The sequence below is a fragment of the Anopheles stephensi genome, chromosome 2 (assembly GCF_013141755.1).
Source record: "Anopheles stephensi strain Indian chromosome 2, UCI_ANSTEP_V1.0, whole genome shotgun sequence".
Lineage (NCBI taxonomy): Eukaryota > Metazoa > Arthropoda > Insecta > Diptera > Culicidae > Anopheles > Anopheles stephensi.
The window spans coordinates 70,256,583-70,273,112 of NC_050202.1; the positions used below are offsets into that span (position 1 = coordinate 70,256,583).

The 16,530-nt window shown below is 43.6% G+C and overlaps 2 protein-coding genes across 9 annotated transcripts in view; one reads left to right on the forward strand and one right to left on the reverse strand.

Annotated features, from left to right (window-relative positions):
* The window catches only part of LOC118504589, a 33,598-nt gene that overhangs the window by 15,072 nt on the left and 1,996 nt on the right, over window positions 1–16,530 (reverse strand). For 2 of the 3 annotated variants that reach the window (XM_036039244.1, XM_036039243.1), the window contains exon 2: window positions 3,527–4,757. In XM_036039244.1, coding sequence (XP_035895137.1) covers window positions 3,527–3,705 — 179 coding nt within the window. In that variant the 5' untranslated portion in view covers window positions 3,706–4,757. Of the gene's footprint in view, window positions 1–3,526; window positions 4,758–16,530 lie in introns of those variants that run through there. The other variant, XM_036039245.1, reaches the window with a different exon arrangement.
* LOC118504597 (leucine-rich repeat-containing protein 40-like) overlaps window positions 789–16,530 on the forward strand; it is a 36,872-nt gene continuing 21,130 nt past the window's right edge. The window contains exons 1-3 of one of the 6 annotated variants that reach the window (XR_004905321.1): window positions 789–938; window positions 998–2,196; window positions 2,265–3,489. Coding sequence is in view for 4 of the 6 variants with exons in the window: in XM_036039259.1 (XP_035895152.1) it covers window positions 2,177–2,196; window positions 2,265–3,369 (1,125 nt within the window). In the remaining 2 variants the exon portion in view is untranslated. Of the gene's footprint in view, window positions 939–997; window positions 2,197–2,250; window positions 3,490–7,035; window positions 8,151–8,266; window positions 8,708–16,530 lie in introns of those variants that run through there. The other 5 variants (XR_004905322.1, XM_036039261.1, XM_036039260.1 and 2 more) reach the window with 5 other exon arrangements.

Consider the following 16,530-nt stretch of genomic DNA (forward strand, 5'->3'; position numbering starts at 1 on the left):
GATCAATGTAACTAGTTTTTCCCCCAATGGTTAGATCTAGCCAGCCGGAAGCAAAAAATGTCGTTCTCCTAGATCGGAGCCCTACTTCACGGAGCGGGTTATCTTCGCTGACCCATATCGAAGCGGGTCCCAGGTTTCCTTGCGGGATGCATCTAAGTTTGCAGTGGTCTGGCGATGGTATGTGCACGCGAAGTGACAGTAAGTGTCATTGAAACATGAGTGCGATGGAAATGGGTGACCCAAATGCCGAAGCTGGAGCAGTTTTTTCTTTCACGTGAAGGACTTTGCGATAAACATATGTCACGGTGGTTCCAGTTTTCCATGGCCTGAGTCGGGATACACTTACCAAGGTAAGTAGGACTATTAGAGGACATTTCTTTGCCGGAGATAACTGTAATGCGTGTGAATAGATGATAGCATTACATGGGTGAAAAGTTGTTTCCTCTCGTTTGTGTCATCTCGTTAGGTTTATCATCGAAGCTGTCAATATTTCATGCCACTTTCTGTTGTGGAATCTAATTAATTTGTGTTGTACAGGAGGTAGACTGCTAGCTTTAGGAGTTTCATTTGATTGACAAATTGTAAAATGAATATTGCGGAAGTTATTAACATTTTCAAAAGTGGTTTAAAATAACCACAAACTAATCAACACCTTTTTGTTCATTAATTGCATTTCAATATTGACGTACCTGTCACATCAACCACGATTCTAGGAATGTTCAGGGCGTAATCAAAGCTTCGAACACTGCACAATCGCATGCCCCTTTTGCTTGTGTAATTGTGAGCTCGCCGAATCAAAACAAACCACTCACAGCTGAGATCCTCGGCAAAGAATGATTCAGTAAAGACAGTCGCGGCCGTGTGCCTTTTATGTTAGTTCATTATCAACCTCAAACATTCGCGGAAAGTGTTGACAAAATGTTTCTTACAACAGCAAGGTAGTTTGTTTGCTGTTACAACGTCCAAAATGTTTTTAACCTCAAGGATTATCCGTCAGTGGAATCTGTCTGTTATTGTTTTCAGCGTCCTCGGTGGCCTTGGATTTAAGCTGCAGTATTATTCATTCGCTTCCCATCGGTTCGGAGCGTTATAATTTTAACGCGAGGCATGGAACCCCAGTACGCAGTCAGCAAACATACGTTGAAGTGTGCATAATCGCGAGTGTGAACCTTAACAGCACAGACACCGAAGTGACTTTCCCGAAAAATCAACACATCGAGCTGTTCTACCCATCGATCCCGACAATCGGAAGCAATTTTTTTCGTCAGCTTGGTGAAGTTACCTTGAACTTGGAGCTACGCAAGGGCAACTTGAGTGAGTTACTGTTCGGCGAGAGTAAGCTAAACCATCTGAAAATTGGTGATACTGGGCTGAGTAGGTTTGAAGTGGTGGACGAGTACGATTCCAACCTTCAGACGCTAATCATTCACGAACGTCTGATCACTGTTCTGCCTACGAGAGTGAATTTACTTCGAGAGCTCCGATCGCTGGACCTTTCCGGCTGTTCCCTAACGATTGTAGATCTAAGCCAACTGAATGGATTAAATTTGTTGAATGCCTTAGTGCTTGCCGACAATCAGTTGTCGTCCGTGGAAGATGGAGGTGTGGGTGTCAATCTACCAGCGCTCAACAAGTTCGATGTACAGCAAAACAAACTATCGCGCATCGATCGCTTTCCGGAAATGTTTCCCGCACTCAAGTTCACCCGTATCATGCAAAACCGCTGGGACTGTGAGTGGGTCAGTGAGGTGAGAGATAAAATCTGGCGAAAAAACATCACCGTCCTGGGGACGGACTTTCGCTGTGGTCGTAGGATCAACAACGGTGGGCTCTGCTGTACGTACGCGCATCCCTTCCGAGCGCGTCTTGCAATCGCCAAAGCGATGCTCTCGGTTCTTGATGAGCTAACTGCAACTTCGACCGGAGATGGCACTGCTTCACAATCGATCGATCCGCTGATAACGTTCAAAGTGTACGAGAACGAGACGGTCGACGGTGTGATTGGGGTGGAGACGCAAAACGTTGGAATCTACTTGCAAAATCCCATCGGTGTTGTGTAAATAAGTTTATTCCGTGCCGAGTGCGTCCTTCCGACGAGTTGTTGTGTGCTTCATGCTTCCAGTAACGATAAGAGATTGGCACGACGCATAGTTCATCATCTGTGGGCATCAGTATAATGCGTCCTTTAATATTCATGTAAGTAGTACGAGGTATCAACGCAGACACTGTCAGGTAGCAATTTCGTTAAAGCCCCGTACCTTTAGATTACTTGTAGTGATCCCATGTTCATTAGCCATCATTAAGAGGACGATAGAGTGCTCCCGGGTGCAGCGTAATTCAACATGCTTCATCGAGGGCGTCTCGTTTCATACCCCGACGGAGGAGTACTTTACAGCGTTCCCAACCTCACCGCACATAATTATAGAATCGAGTGAAATTCTACACTTCTCGGGCCAGCTGTTCGATGCGCTCGCTGAGACCGCGTTCCTAACGCTGAAGGGCTCCCTGATACCGACGGTTACCTTTCGCTCGGACGAACTACACTGTCTTCGGATCGACAATACGGGGCTGCGCGAGTTTGCGGTAACACCGTTCGAAAATCGGAACCTCAACACGCTCATCATCAACGGAAATCCTTTGTCGGCCATTCCATCCACCGTCCGCTACCTTACCGGGCTCTCGATTCTGGACTTGTCGAACAATCAGCTAGAACACGTCAAGCTTGACTGGTTTCAAACGATGGAAAATCTATTGGTGCTTGATCTTTCTGGGAATAGAATCACGCGGCTTGATATACCTCCGTCGTTGCGATTTGGACGCTTGAAGAACTTCTGGGTCAATCACAATCTTCTAAGGCATGTACCATTTTTCCCCAACTTTGCACCTGCCTTACGACGTGTTCGGCTTGTCGAAAATCGTTGGAGCTGTGAGTGGGTGGCCCAAGTTCGGCAGGCTATTTGGACGGCGTCCATTGAGGTGTACGGTGCGGAGTACGTGTGTCCGGATAAATTAGACGGGGGACTTTGCTGTTACGAGGATTATCTGTACCATGGTACTGATATAGAGGTGGAACACGAAGCACGAAGGACATACTTGGTTGATAGAATAGAGGTGGAACAATTTCCTCGCGCTGAACGTATGTTAGCCAGGGATGAAAATCGAGAGGAAAGACAACACATGATTCTGAAGCATTCGTTCGACGTGCTGGAGCAGAAGTATCGCCGATTGGTCGAACAGAAGGAGCAGCTTGAGCAGCGATTTGTCAACACGGTGCGTGAGTTAGAACGGACAGTGAAAAGATTGACGGCAGAGTTAACAGAAGCGCAGGACACGATTCGAGCCCAAAACCTTAAAATTGTGTTAAGATAAACAATTACGGAAACCAAAACTCAAATCTCCCCCTAAAAATTCCGCTAAACTGTTAGCATGTAGACAAAACTAATGAATAATAAAACCACCATCTAACCCATCTGAGTGGTTATGTTTATACACTGCGCATAGAAATTGTCATGCTGCACACACTCACCTCGTATCGTCAAACATTGCATCTATCTTCAGCTTATAAATACTGTTTCGGCTAATGCTGGACATTGCGTCCAGGTGGTCGGCATCCATGAGCCGGAAGCCGGAGGAAACACTCGAACCGCGTCGAGGGCGGCTCATTCTTTGCGAACCGTCCATGTTGTACGTGACCATTGCTTTCATTCGATTAGCAGATTTTACCACATTGCACACATCGCTTTCGCGCACAGCACTGCACTTTACGGTCGGTGGTCACTTTGGCCATCATGGTTTATAACTTTGAGCTACTAAGCTCCACCATCGGTAACTTCTCTTGGCGCACGGAACTTGACTCGATGTTGCAGCTTAAAATCTCTCCCGGTGTTAATGCGAACACTCTAATCATGTCAAGCAGTTGAAATTCCACTTCACAAAAACACACTCGCTCGTATCTTACCACGGGATGTTTGTCTAATTATCTCACTTGTTCGGTTACATCGGTACGCGATCGTGCTACTTTCACCATTTTCGGAACCACCAACGAGAACTCCCGGTTCATACGGTCAAAGGACGTTTAACGTTTCGCTTGACACGCGGAACGGCTGCACTTGACCCATATTTAGGGCTCTTACACGCTTCTCAATTGCTGCTCTCCTCCCAAGCTGCGCTTGCTTCGATCGGTAATCAATGCTTGATCGCGATGAGGTCGCACTATCAGTCCGGGGTTGCTCAGTTGCCTATGCTGATGGGGCATAGCCAGCCGCACTGTACCACAATGACCGCGATGAATTTCTTTCTCTTTTTTCCACAGTGCGGTCCACTTGTTTCCCAAATGGCCTACTGTTAAAATGCCGATCCGAGTAATGACGCTTCCACCGTAACGGAACTTTAGTGTGTCGCGATCACCCGTCCCGTGATCGTTACTGCTGATGATGCTTACCAAGCAAGCGTTGGTTCCCTTAGCTAGGATTTGTTGGGCTCACCTCCCTTACGCTGCGTTCTATATTTAGCTTCCTCTTCACTTCACTTGTTTTCTTCACTATAATAATGCGGCCCTTTTGTTAGTTCCATCCTCTGGATGCCTCGCCGAAACACGGGCCGTCGGAAGCACATCCGATGATGATCAAACAGGCGCTGAACCAACGAAGCGTACACACATAATTTCGATTGATCCGTCACTGGACCTCTTTTTTCAAGTTCAATGACGCACACAATTCACTGGTCGATGATGGCTGATGGTGATGAAGGCCTCTCTGCTGCAATTGATGGAAATGGGAAAATGGTAGAAAAGAAGGGAAGGTTAGCGCTGTTGGTTTGCGTTGTCTGGCGCGGACGCGCACGAGCCTGCTCGGTGCGGGTGGCTTTAGTTTCGCGTAATTTGTGCCTCGGTCAGTAGTTGAGTTAGAGGGAGGGGTGGGTTTTGTTTTGAGTTTCTGGCGTCTATTGACGGTGTGCGTGGGGATAATTTTGAGAAAATGGAAAATTGTATGCAATCAAATTGTGAAGAAGAAATGGCACACGCTGACCGTGAGCGATTGCGTCGGAAGTGAAAGAGTGTGCGCACCGTCAGCTCATCATGTAGATGCCTTTTAACCACTTACATCCAATGTCAGGTAGGAAGTGAGTTGCTTCCGAATGGAAATTTTTAATGGGATTGGGTAATCAATCAGTAAGGTTTCAAGGACATGCTATTGGTGGGTAAGCAATGTGTAGGTGAAATGGACTTACGATCATTCTTTCTCATACGATCCGATCATTCTCACATATATTATTAATTACTTATGTTTGTTGTACAAAGTTATTATTACTATGTTTGTTACTTTGTTATTACTTATGTTTGTTGCTTCATTTCAAAGCATCCTGATCATGTAATCGAGTACTTTAAACCCATAATTTTTATAAATACAATAAATAAACATATGAAAAAAACTGTTAAACTATTCAGCAAATAATAAATCGATGAGGAACATTACCAGTGTTGATTGTTAAAATTAGCAAATTGGTAATAGTTGGTATAGTTTATTTTAAGTTTCTTATAACACAAAACATCATCCTCAAGAGAAATCGATCGTGCCAGTTACTCTCCATTTTTATCCTCAGATCGCCCATTCAAAAGATTCGATCCCTTAAACAACGTCCGATGTAGGTTGGGTATCCAACACTATCATCCATTTCGTGTCAACACTTACACACCGTTCCTCGTTTGGGTTGACCACAGACGCCGTAACGCCTTGTCCCCTACGTCACGGGGAACGAGTTTTCACGCTGACCGTACGATCGTTCCCTTCCAAGTACCGTTTTAGCCTGGTTTTGATTTTTATGGCGCAACTACACCGTCTAGGTAGGTTTGGACTGCTTCGCAAAGAACCTGTTTTATGCCTCCGCCTGGAAGAATCTGCGTGCGGCCGAAGGTATGTAGAACCTGGCAAGTAGGTCATCATCTGTATCAATCTATACGTGAACGTGGACAAGGAGCGCTACAAGGAAAACGAAAGTCTACCGGGTCTACCATCTGCATGTGGCTGGAGGTTAGATGAAATAGAGATTGGAAGACTCACTTTTCTATCTCCTGCTGTCGATCGAGCTGCTATCATTGGTCGTTTTTTGCATGGGTTTCCTTCCCTACCAGCGTAAAGTTCAGCCGTATGGGGCATTATACTCCATTATGCCTTCACACGCCACATGGTTCCTTTGCCCGGCATTGGTGAGAGACTAAGTGGCGTTTGACATTGTATTTCTTCACCGTGAAGCGAGTAATTTCTTCAGGGTGACACGCGGAACAGCACAATGCCTGATCACATTCATGGTTTTGCCTCGTACAGTGAAAGCTCTTGTAATGCGTTTTTGCCATTGAAAGCACCATTACATCGACACAGCTCGATCGCTTAGTCGCGGTAGTCAGACTGCAAACGACATGTCTAGAGCGCTCTTCATATTATAAACCACGGGCTCATCTATCCGCCGGAGACAATACCGATGCTACGACAACTACCCCCGTGCAGCAGCATTCCGATTGTCCGCGTCGCTTTCACCCATTCTTATGCCGTGCATATGCATTCCATAAACTAATGAGCAACCTGTTGCGATGGCGTCAATAGTCGGAAACAATCAAAACCCTTTATTCACAATTTCCTTCACGGGCCTTGCAGCACACCGGGCAATAATTTCTGCCGCCCGTTCGGAGCATTTGATTTGGTCCGGAGGTTGGAAAAATGGTTCAGCGTTCAGCAATGGCGTTTCGTTTATTACCAAACACTGCCGTACGACGAAATTTGGTTTTCTACGGCTATCAACTGAATACAATTTGTGTAATCGACCGGCTAGCAGATGCTGACTGCTTTGCTCACTATCGTGAATGGCCCTGTAGGCATAATAAAACTTGCCGGCAGCTCGGGCCTGGCGATTGGACTCGCAGCAAAGCGGTAAACAAAAAGAAAGTCCTTGCGTAATGTGGACATTATTTCCGAATAGCGGCTATGGTTTTGTGGGTAAGCTTTCAAATTGTAGCTTCGATTTATATTTTTGTACTTCCAGACGTTCCTTCCTGTGGGATACCGTCCCATCCCAAGGTCAGCACAATTAGGAGCGGAGATCAGGAATGGTCAGGACTGTTACGGCATCACAGTTACGGGCCATGTTAGAAATGACCCCTGCAACCAACGGTTGTTTTTGGTTAGCAGTCGATGATCAAGATGTGCGGCTGTACACTTGCTCTTCTCAACTGGAACGAGATGCCGCTGATGGAGCAACCGAATCCGCGAACCATATCGGAACGCTGGACCGGGCCGGCCATAGCGGGATCGCCGTGCCCGCCAATGATCAACGCAATGGCTCCTCGGTACTAATTAGTTATTTATACAGCGACCGTTTATGATGGTGGTGAACCGTTGGTCAGAATAGCTGGCGCAACCAGACGTAAACATCGGTACGGTACGGATTCATTGCCAAACCCGTTCTTAAGCCTCTAAATACCTGCACAATGAAGGACCCGAATGCACCGAATGCCGCTGATAGTAGGTTAGTAGTTAATGTGCAACTTGGAAGCCAACCAACCCTTTCCTTTTGGGCCGAGGGCTCATGCATAATTCACCGACCACCTCCCCGGCCATGGGCTACGGGTTGTGGCTACGCTTGCATGCAGCTTTCTTGTTCACAATTGCATCAGACGGCAACGTACCCTGGATATCGCTCAAGAAGGGTTTGGCTAGAAACTCGGAAATTGTAGCGTCGTTGGCAGTGCATGTGTGTGGGGCAACAGTGGCTACCGCACCGATGTGGTTGCGGACGCACAGTGTGTGAATGCGTCAAGTGAAAAGGCGTCGCGATTGCTAAAGTGAGAGCTTGTCAAAGAAAAGCGTAGCTGCAAGCGTTATGCAATGTGGCTACACACGATAGCCACACAGGAAGAAGCACCCACATTTAGGGAGGGGATTGCGAATTAACCAACAACAATGGTTTAAATTCCTTCAGTTGAATGGTGTTTACGGTAAACATCAAATAGCTGTTTGGTATCACCATTTAGACCAGTTGTGGTTTGTTTAAATAGCTCAATAGCTTATTAGCTGTCAGCGACGTTTCAACATAAATGACTGTCATTCGTTGAAGAAAATAGTATATAAGAATAAATGTCATTAGGGGAATGTATAAAATCTTGTCTTTTATGTGAGCTCATGGCTCATCTCCTCTTGCTGCAATCGAGTGCTTTAAATTTTTTTTAGGTCTCTCGATGTTGACAAACTGTACGTAGTTAAACTGTATCACACAGCATTCTTGACTGCATATACAACTGATTCCTATTCTGCTAAAAACTGGATTGAGATCCCAACGTAAACTCGTCTCTTCGGAAGAAATATCCCGACCAGTTCCGTCCTTGTTTGTGCCTTGTTGCCAGGTAACTGGAGTGAAATCCTGCAACATTTGCGTCCTCAGTGATCTAATATACTACATAATCACATCGTTGACCGATTGAGCTCATTTTATATCTTCATTGCCTTTCACCAACCAGCTCTACCAAACATGACTAGGTGCCATAAAATCTGGCAGAACAACATAACGATGCGTATCGGTACCATTCAAACTGGTTCCTCCCCGGAAGAATCTCTCCGAATGCAGTGCAATAATATAAACAGGTTCTAAACGCACCTCGGAAATGTGTGGAATTAAAACTGAAGAAGATTGTACCGTGTGAAAGCAGCAGCGCTGAAGTTTATCATTAAAATAAGACCCTCACCAACCGAAGGAATATAATTAAACGAAAACTTGTGAACTTGTGAAGGCTCTTTTTGTGAATGACATCGTTTGAGCGTTGCAGGTGAAGCAAGAAATTAATAACACTGTCGGGGCATTTGATTTCTTGTGCGCATTTCCCTATCAGCTTCACCCAGCAAAAAGGCTCATGTTCAACGAAATACTACACATAGCCTACATGCTTACGACGCTAATCACCGTGATAACAACGGGCGGGAATGCGAATTCACTCAACAGAAGAAGAATAAAAGCGCAAGTGAGAAACGTGCAGTGAAAGGTAATGCATCCATGCTCGGTTGCCATCGGTTCCTCCAGCCGGTGCGGATGCTAATGCATCGCTGCATAATTTCAGGGAAATTGCAGCCACGGTTCTATTGTTACTGGCGCAAACATGCCTGCGCGGCGGAGAGATGCATTCCGTCCGATGTGAAGCATGAAAGTGCATCGGACTTGAAACCTGGTGCGATTGTGTATGCGCATAAGGAAAGAAACCGATGATTAATTGTCGTCTATGCCATCTGATTACCCTGTCTTCATCGCAAAATTCGAATGGAAGTAAGGTTTTTTTTACAAAGGGGCATAGAAACATGATTAGACTATTCTGAGCTGCGTTTAGGGGGCTTTGAAGAGCACCTTTGCTTCGAAATTATGCAAACAAATGATTCTTGCCCGTTATGTCTGACAGCACGGAAAAGCGGGATTTAGTAAAGCAAACGGCGGCCTTGTCGTGCTCACTATCAATCACCGGACTGGTTCCGCTGTTGAGGAAGCTACTTGGTACATGATTTACAAACGCGTCTACTTTTATCGCTTCATTCAGCTAGGTACATCAAAAAACCCTTCAACTGCGTGCGGGAGCAATCTCAGGGAAATCAAACGCGCAAAAGAGCTGCCACGTTACATCAGTCAACTGATAATGGTTGTTTGCCGGGCTCTTTAACTAACCGCCGAAAGTGTGGTACGTGCAAATCGGCACTAACAAAGCCAAATAACACACTTTCAACCCCCGTCGATAACACCAACCAAATCTTCCTGCCCTTAAATTGTGCATGCATTAAAAGCAACTACGAGAAGAAAAAAAAAATGCTGCAAAAGAAACGTCAGCCACGCTTTTCCGCGGGCAAATTAGAGCCCGCAACGCATCGGATTAGCTATGAAATCGTGCCAGAGTGGTGTGGCTCGAGCGTTCGGTTCGATAATGCTTGAGTGATGTATGTGTCTGGCCGATAACGTAATTACTTCCATCACGATCAGATTAGAGCGAGGATTTTCATTGCCACGAACCCGCTGGCCGAGTGGTGAAAATGGCGGCAGAGCGATAATCCATTTAAATGCGGTTTTTTTTCTAAAAGCAATGCCAGTTGCTTCTTCGTGATTGTTATTATGCCCGTTGACTAGGTTTCTATGACGTGTGATTTATTTGAGCTCAAATTTGGTAACAATACGTCATGCAATTGATTAATTTTCTCCGGCATAAATTAGGTGCTGAAATTGGTAGCTGCTGTATGTCTCTGTTGAAACTTAAATATATTTTTAAGCTTGGACGTTATTGAAACCAGATTCAAGCAAAGGATTACAATTCCTTCCAGATGTTTCCAGCACAAGACTGATGATAAAATTTATGTGTTTTACTCGATTGCTTGGTACTTGTGGAAAATACTAATTCAATAACAAATTCGATTCAAATTGATACACTATAATATCACTGATGAAATAAGAATTTATTATGACAATCCTAGTCCTAAGTCCTATGTTTGGGGGCGATCCGGTGGTCGAAGCGATAACGGCGGGTCCAAACCCCATCCGAGCCGCCTCCCCGTACGTAAGGCTGACTACTTTACTACGGGTAAAATTAAGTCACAGAAAGCCAGAAATGGTGGCAGTCCGAGCCCTTTCGAGGTTGTAGTGCCAAGGAAGAAGAAGAAGTCCAGGAAGTCCTGAGCTCCTGAATTCTTGTCTCGGTGTAATAAGCTATAAAGTTATTTTTTATTAATCTTGTTAAACTGAGCTTCAAATTCTATTGAGAGAATCCCTCAGCACCCAGAAATGACTTTCAAAATTCTGGGTACATCAAGTCATGGAATCCAAAACTAGCTGTTCAAGATCTCCCGAGATGTTAAACTATCAAACAATTTAATGTTTAGGGTATATCGATATTCCATTAAATTTTCTGGAAATTTTCAAAATTCCTAGAACTTCTTACCACACAATGACAAGAATATACCTTAAAGTGGCCATTGTAGAGAACAAAAACACAAAGTTGTTACTTGTAAGAGTTACTAGCCCAATAACAAACTTGATTCAGAATTATACGTAGTGATATCACTGATGAAGTAAGAATGTATTATAACAATCCTTAGTCCCGAAAGTTCTGAGGTACTGAGTACTTGTACTTGGTTGAATAAGCTAGATGCAATTTTAATCTGGTTAAATTGGACATCAAATCCTATCAAGAGTCTACTTACCTAAGTACCTAGAATTGATGATTACCTCAAGCCACGGAATTCAAAACTGACTGTCCCAGATCTTCTGGTGTGTCAAAGTGTTAAACAGTTATAATTAGAAGATGTATTTGTAAAATGTATCCTTCCCAATCGGCTCTCTTTCATAATTCCCATATCTGCTTAGCAAAGTAATAACAAACAAAACACTGCTTGGTTATATCTCCAATCATTAATTATGGCTAGGATTTCCCTCAAACTTGCCACACACACAAACAAAACCGAAATATTCATACAAGTTTACGGACCTTGCATTTCATCTGCGGTTAGATACGGTGTCGATCGTGATAACCAATCCCGGTAATGCTAATTATGTTACGCCATTGCTAAAGGAAGTAGGTGAAAGAAATTTAATTAACGCACCCTCAAAACGTCGAATTTCAAAGGCACCTGTTATCAAGCTGATAGGCGGTATCGAGCGTCTGTTTCAGCGACGAAAGAAAATGAGCAAAAATATGCATATGTTGTGCGGTAGCGTACTGCCAGTAGTAAGTTGCGTTACAAAGCGATGAGCCGTTGTTTCTTTGTTTTCTTTTTTACTGAGAAGCTTTAGAGATTTGGCCAATTTTCTGTTTCCCGGCCAATACATGGGAGATGAGTCTATTTGGCAAGTGAAAAAAAAAACAGTGATAGGAAGTACTGTTTTCGCAAGGCAACGTTATTACATTCGGCTGGTTGCCTGCTGTGAGCCGCGTTGAATCTCTTCATTAACTTTCAACATTCCCGTACGACCCCGGGAACAGGCAGGCCTCGGCTCGGGATCATCATTTGGCGCAATCATAAACAACAAATAGAGGGAACCACTTGCAGCATCCCACCCACCCTGCCCATTCCACCACCTGCCACGCATCAGCCTGTGGTGTTCGATACATTCGTATTGTATTCCCTGCGCTTCCGCAACAGGAGATCGGGTGAAAATAAATCGTTTGACCCACTTCCGTGCTGTAACGCGAGTATAGATGCGTTGCATGATTTCGCTCCAGGCTCCGTTGGATCGGGGGAAGGAATGAAGCGAAAAAAAAAAACACACACACGCACCCGGCTGAAGCTGATCTCCCAGAAAACCAATCGAAAATCATCTTTCTTGACCACTTGCTCATCAAACTAGCGCCGAAGACCGCTATTGGAAAGAGTTCCCAATCCGGGATGCTTCCATTGTTTGGAGGACCTAGAAAGCACACTTGGAGCCAAATAAAAACGAGCAAAAGAAACGGTGTTACCAGTTTCCAACCGGGCACCCAATCTGCACTGCTCGATAGCAAACGATACACGCCATATGTGATCATAACTTTTTGGGGAAGAAAACTCATCATTCGCGGCCGGGATGATTCTGCCTTGATTGGACCGGCCGGAGTGCCTATGGTGTGTTCCATTTTTTAACCATCCGCTGAATTGATAGGAATTTGGATTGCCCGTTAGTGGGTAGCAAAAAGGTAAAAAAAAACCAGGAACAGCAACACCGTCGGATAAGAATGAAGAATCTTATAATCCGTCAAAAGGCAGCCTTCATTGTGTGGTTGTGTGCCGATGAGAGATGTTGGGGAGTCATTGTGAAATAAAATTAAAATTATCTAAGCGCTTTCACCTGTTCTTCGGCGAAAAAAAAGGAGCCCAAGGGCAAAACGATCCGTTTAGGAAAAGCCAATTTACTGCATGATTTGGTGGTGATTATCAATAAGCGGGATAATGTGCCTATTTACATATTGGGTCTAGGACTTGCGTCCTATATTCGTAACAAGCGGGTCCAATTACAGTGTTCGATTTGATGTAGCAGTTTTGGCTGCCATTTTCTGAGCGATTTGATTGATCCGCGGATTAGTTCAAATGAAGTGTAAATGTTGTTTTAATTCGCTGAAGAACGGCCTGGCCGTATAACTTAAGTGTTCATTGAACGGTTATTAGCAATATATAGAAAAATTGTTCAATAAATCATTAAGTTATCAGTAAATCACAATGGTTTAAATGTTTTTATGTGTGTTCAAAACAATTAAAATGCTTTAATTACTACTACATCATCAATCGCTCAACAAATATTGCTTTTCTTCATCACTTTAAATATTGTTTAACATTTGTGGGAATCTTGAGCATCTCTTCGACCAGCACTGTAATCTATGGACTATTAATCAAAAAGATTATTTTCTTCACGTCTACTTCTTAGCCACAGACGATAGCAAAATACTGCTAGCGGATGTTTTACCGTTGCGAAAAAAAAAACACCAACAAATTGTTATTTTACATTTTCAACCATCCCATTTGCAAACCATTTTGCAAAAAATGATTCAAAATTATCCACAGGTGGGATGAGCATAAGCGAATGAATGCCGTGAAAAAAAAGCGGTGTCAGCATCCCGTTAACATATCCGATCTTGAGCTTATCTACTGGAGGAAAAATTAATCATTAGCAGTGCAAAGAGTTGAAAATTGGTTATTTACTTTGAACTATTTTCTTTGCCTTTGGGTGCTTTTAATAAATGTTAATCTCCTGTCGCGTTCAAATGTTAGTGAGCATGTTGCAAAAAGCGAATATCATTTGAGGGGGTAGTTTCATTCATCACTTTTTAATTAATATTTGCTTAAGACCACGAACGCACCGTGTGCAGTGACACGCACGTGAAGATGTGATTGATGATGATCAGCATGCTGTCCAAAAACGGTTTCGTAACCAGTATCTTTGCTTCGTATCAGAGCATGAAAATGAAGCAGTTAAAAACGGTTACAGTATGCTTCATGAACTCTGCGTCATAATAATACTGTGGTGATGTAGGAAAACTTACTACACCTGGTACAACATTTGACTATTGGTCGTTGGATGTAAATATTTGTTTTTGTGAGGTTAGCCATACCCCCCCCCCCACACACACACACACACGCTACATTCTTTCGAGCATGGGTTGGAAGTAAAAGTACGTCTCAAATTTCTTCAACCCCACGCCCCGGTTTTTTTGTTGTCGCCGGTCGATTGGTTTGAGTCACTGACCACACGAATAGGATCCGGTTCGGTTGTAAAACTTGTTGCTTAATTTTTAAACCCTTTTAGAAAGTGTTTTTTTTTTCTTCGTTGCTGCTTTGTTTCAATCGCTCCTGTCTGTACGCGGCCTCCCAAATGTTATAATTTCTCTATCACCAGTAGGAGAAATAAAGGAGTTACTGGTGGGATGAACATTTAAATGGAAGAAGTTTGAGCTTTCTTTAAATACAACTTTTTGTTTTTTTTCAACCACTTTCGAATGACGCATCGGTTAAAGTTTATTGAAATAGTTTAAATCCCACACGAAATTGAATCAGTGCTTGTTTTCTGGACTCTAAATATAACAGCTAGCTCGACGCCTAGCCTTAGCTAGAAGCTTAATGGACCAAATCTTGTCTGATAAGGTTTAAAAAAACGTGTAAATGAGGTACGTGGGTGTGAGTGTATGATGCACCCAAACACGCCCAGCAAACTAGTGCGAATTAATGTTTTAATCTTGTTAACCACCTGCAACAATGTCACGCTGCAGTGGCTATATCTGTCACGGTTGGTTTCGCTGCCGGTTGTCCACCGAATCGGTTACAGGGTAATGTACCGTGCCAAATTCAATAGCCAATTCCTATGCATTCCAACCGATTACCACCACCGATGGGTGTCGGGTGAATGGAACGTAAGGAGGACGCTGCTTTATGCACAATAATTTGCAACATACAGCCATCTAGTCATACCACACAGCTTTTATGGTGGAAGTGCAACCTTGTAGAACCTTTTTGGACCACACTTTTATTAAATAATTTAAAAATAAAATGCTTCTCCACCTCCGGAAGAGATTAAATTAACCGCCAAAGGTTTCTGCATTCGGGTCAGCAAACAAATTAACGCTCGCAAAATCGATGAAACCTAAGCGCTTGCCGCTATTAACCGCAAGCCTGCCGCACACCAGCCCCACAACTTTGCTTCTGATTCGCTCTGCAGAACAGAAAAGAAGAAAAAAATATTTCCGTTGTCTTTCGTCTAATCCGTTACATCCTAGAATTATCGATAATTAACTCTCACGATCTATTTGCACTGCCCACCAGCTCCAAGCGTATTGATTTCGTAAGGTACGGCACGTTGGGTGCTAAACCGATTTTCCGCGATCATTCTTGATCGATCTTGATTGTTTTCCCACCTTTCACAAGTTTTCTTTGTGTGTGTGTGTGTGTGTGTGTGTTTTTTTTTTGGTTTCCTCGCTGCTCTTGCGGGTGTTTTGGTTTTTCATGGGATTTACTCTTTCTTTTGCATCGGTTATTCTGTTAGGCTGTGCACTATCGAAAATTCACACTACCGGAAATGATTGTTTCTTTGTGTGTGTGTTTTTCAGCACCTTTTCATCGATTGTTGGGAAAATTGATTATACTCCGAGCCTGAGTTCGTCTTTCGCCTGAGCCACCATTAGCGGTAGCGGTACAGTGCCGTGAAGAAGTGGAATGCGTTTAGGAAAAACATTGGAAGATCTAGCACGGTGGTATGCCTTTTTTGCCTGGAGCTTGTAATTATTCTTACCCCGGTAGCCATGGATTCTGTTGTGTATGACCCTGCAAAGTTTCGTGTAAAGCCTCAAAGCTTGCCGAGCCTTGGATGAAATAATTCTTCCGAACTAAGTATACAATTTTGCACGATAATTACTAACCGTCTTGAGTACGTGTTGGAGTGGACTGTACCATTTCACCTTCTTCCGTGAAGGTCAGAGAGTTGTGAAATACTGAGCTACGGTGTGAGTTTCACACCTTCACTACACCATGTTTAGGGTGCAATTATTGTTATTATTGTTTGATTAAAGGAGTGAAATGAGTAGACAACTTTCTAACAACTTTTCTGATGTCGGACTACTCCGATGGTTGACATAAATTGATGCAAAAATATTTTTATGTGACTTGCGTTCATATATCTGCAAACTTTTGATTGTTTTGATTAACACACTTTCTTTAACATTATTTGATGAGCTCTATAGTACTAAAAACATTTCACCAAGGATGCATCTACGAAGAAACGGTAGCGTATTCCAAGATGCCTACCTAATTGCCAAATGTTTTGATTTTTCTTCGCACAAACCCAAAACAAAACACAAAACACTGCAACGAAAATTAAAATGTTTGCCGGAAAAGTGATTTCCACAGTGCAACAGTCCCGCGGAATTGTATCGATAAATCGCCCTCCCCATTTCCCAGCACCCACCCCAGTACGGTCGAATTCGATTCGACGTTGACAGGCGCAACTAATCGTTTCCGGTTATGGCGGCAAAAAAAAGGGAAATTATTTGCAGCTCCAAGC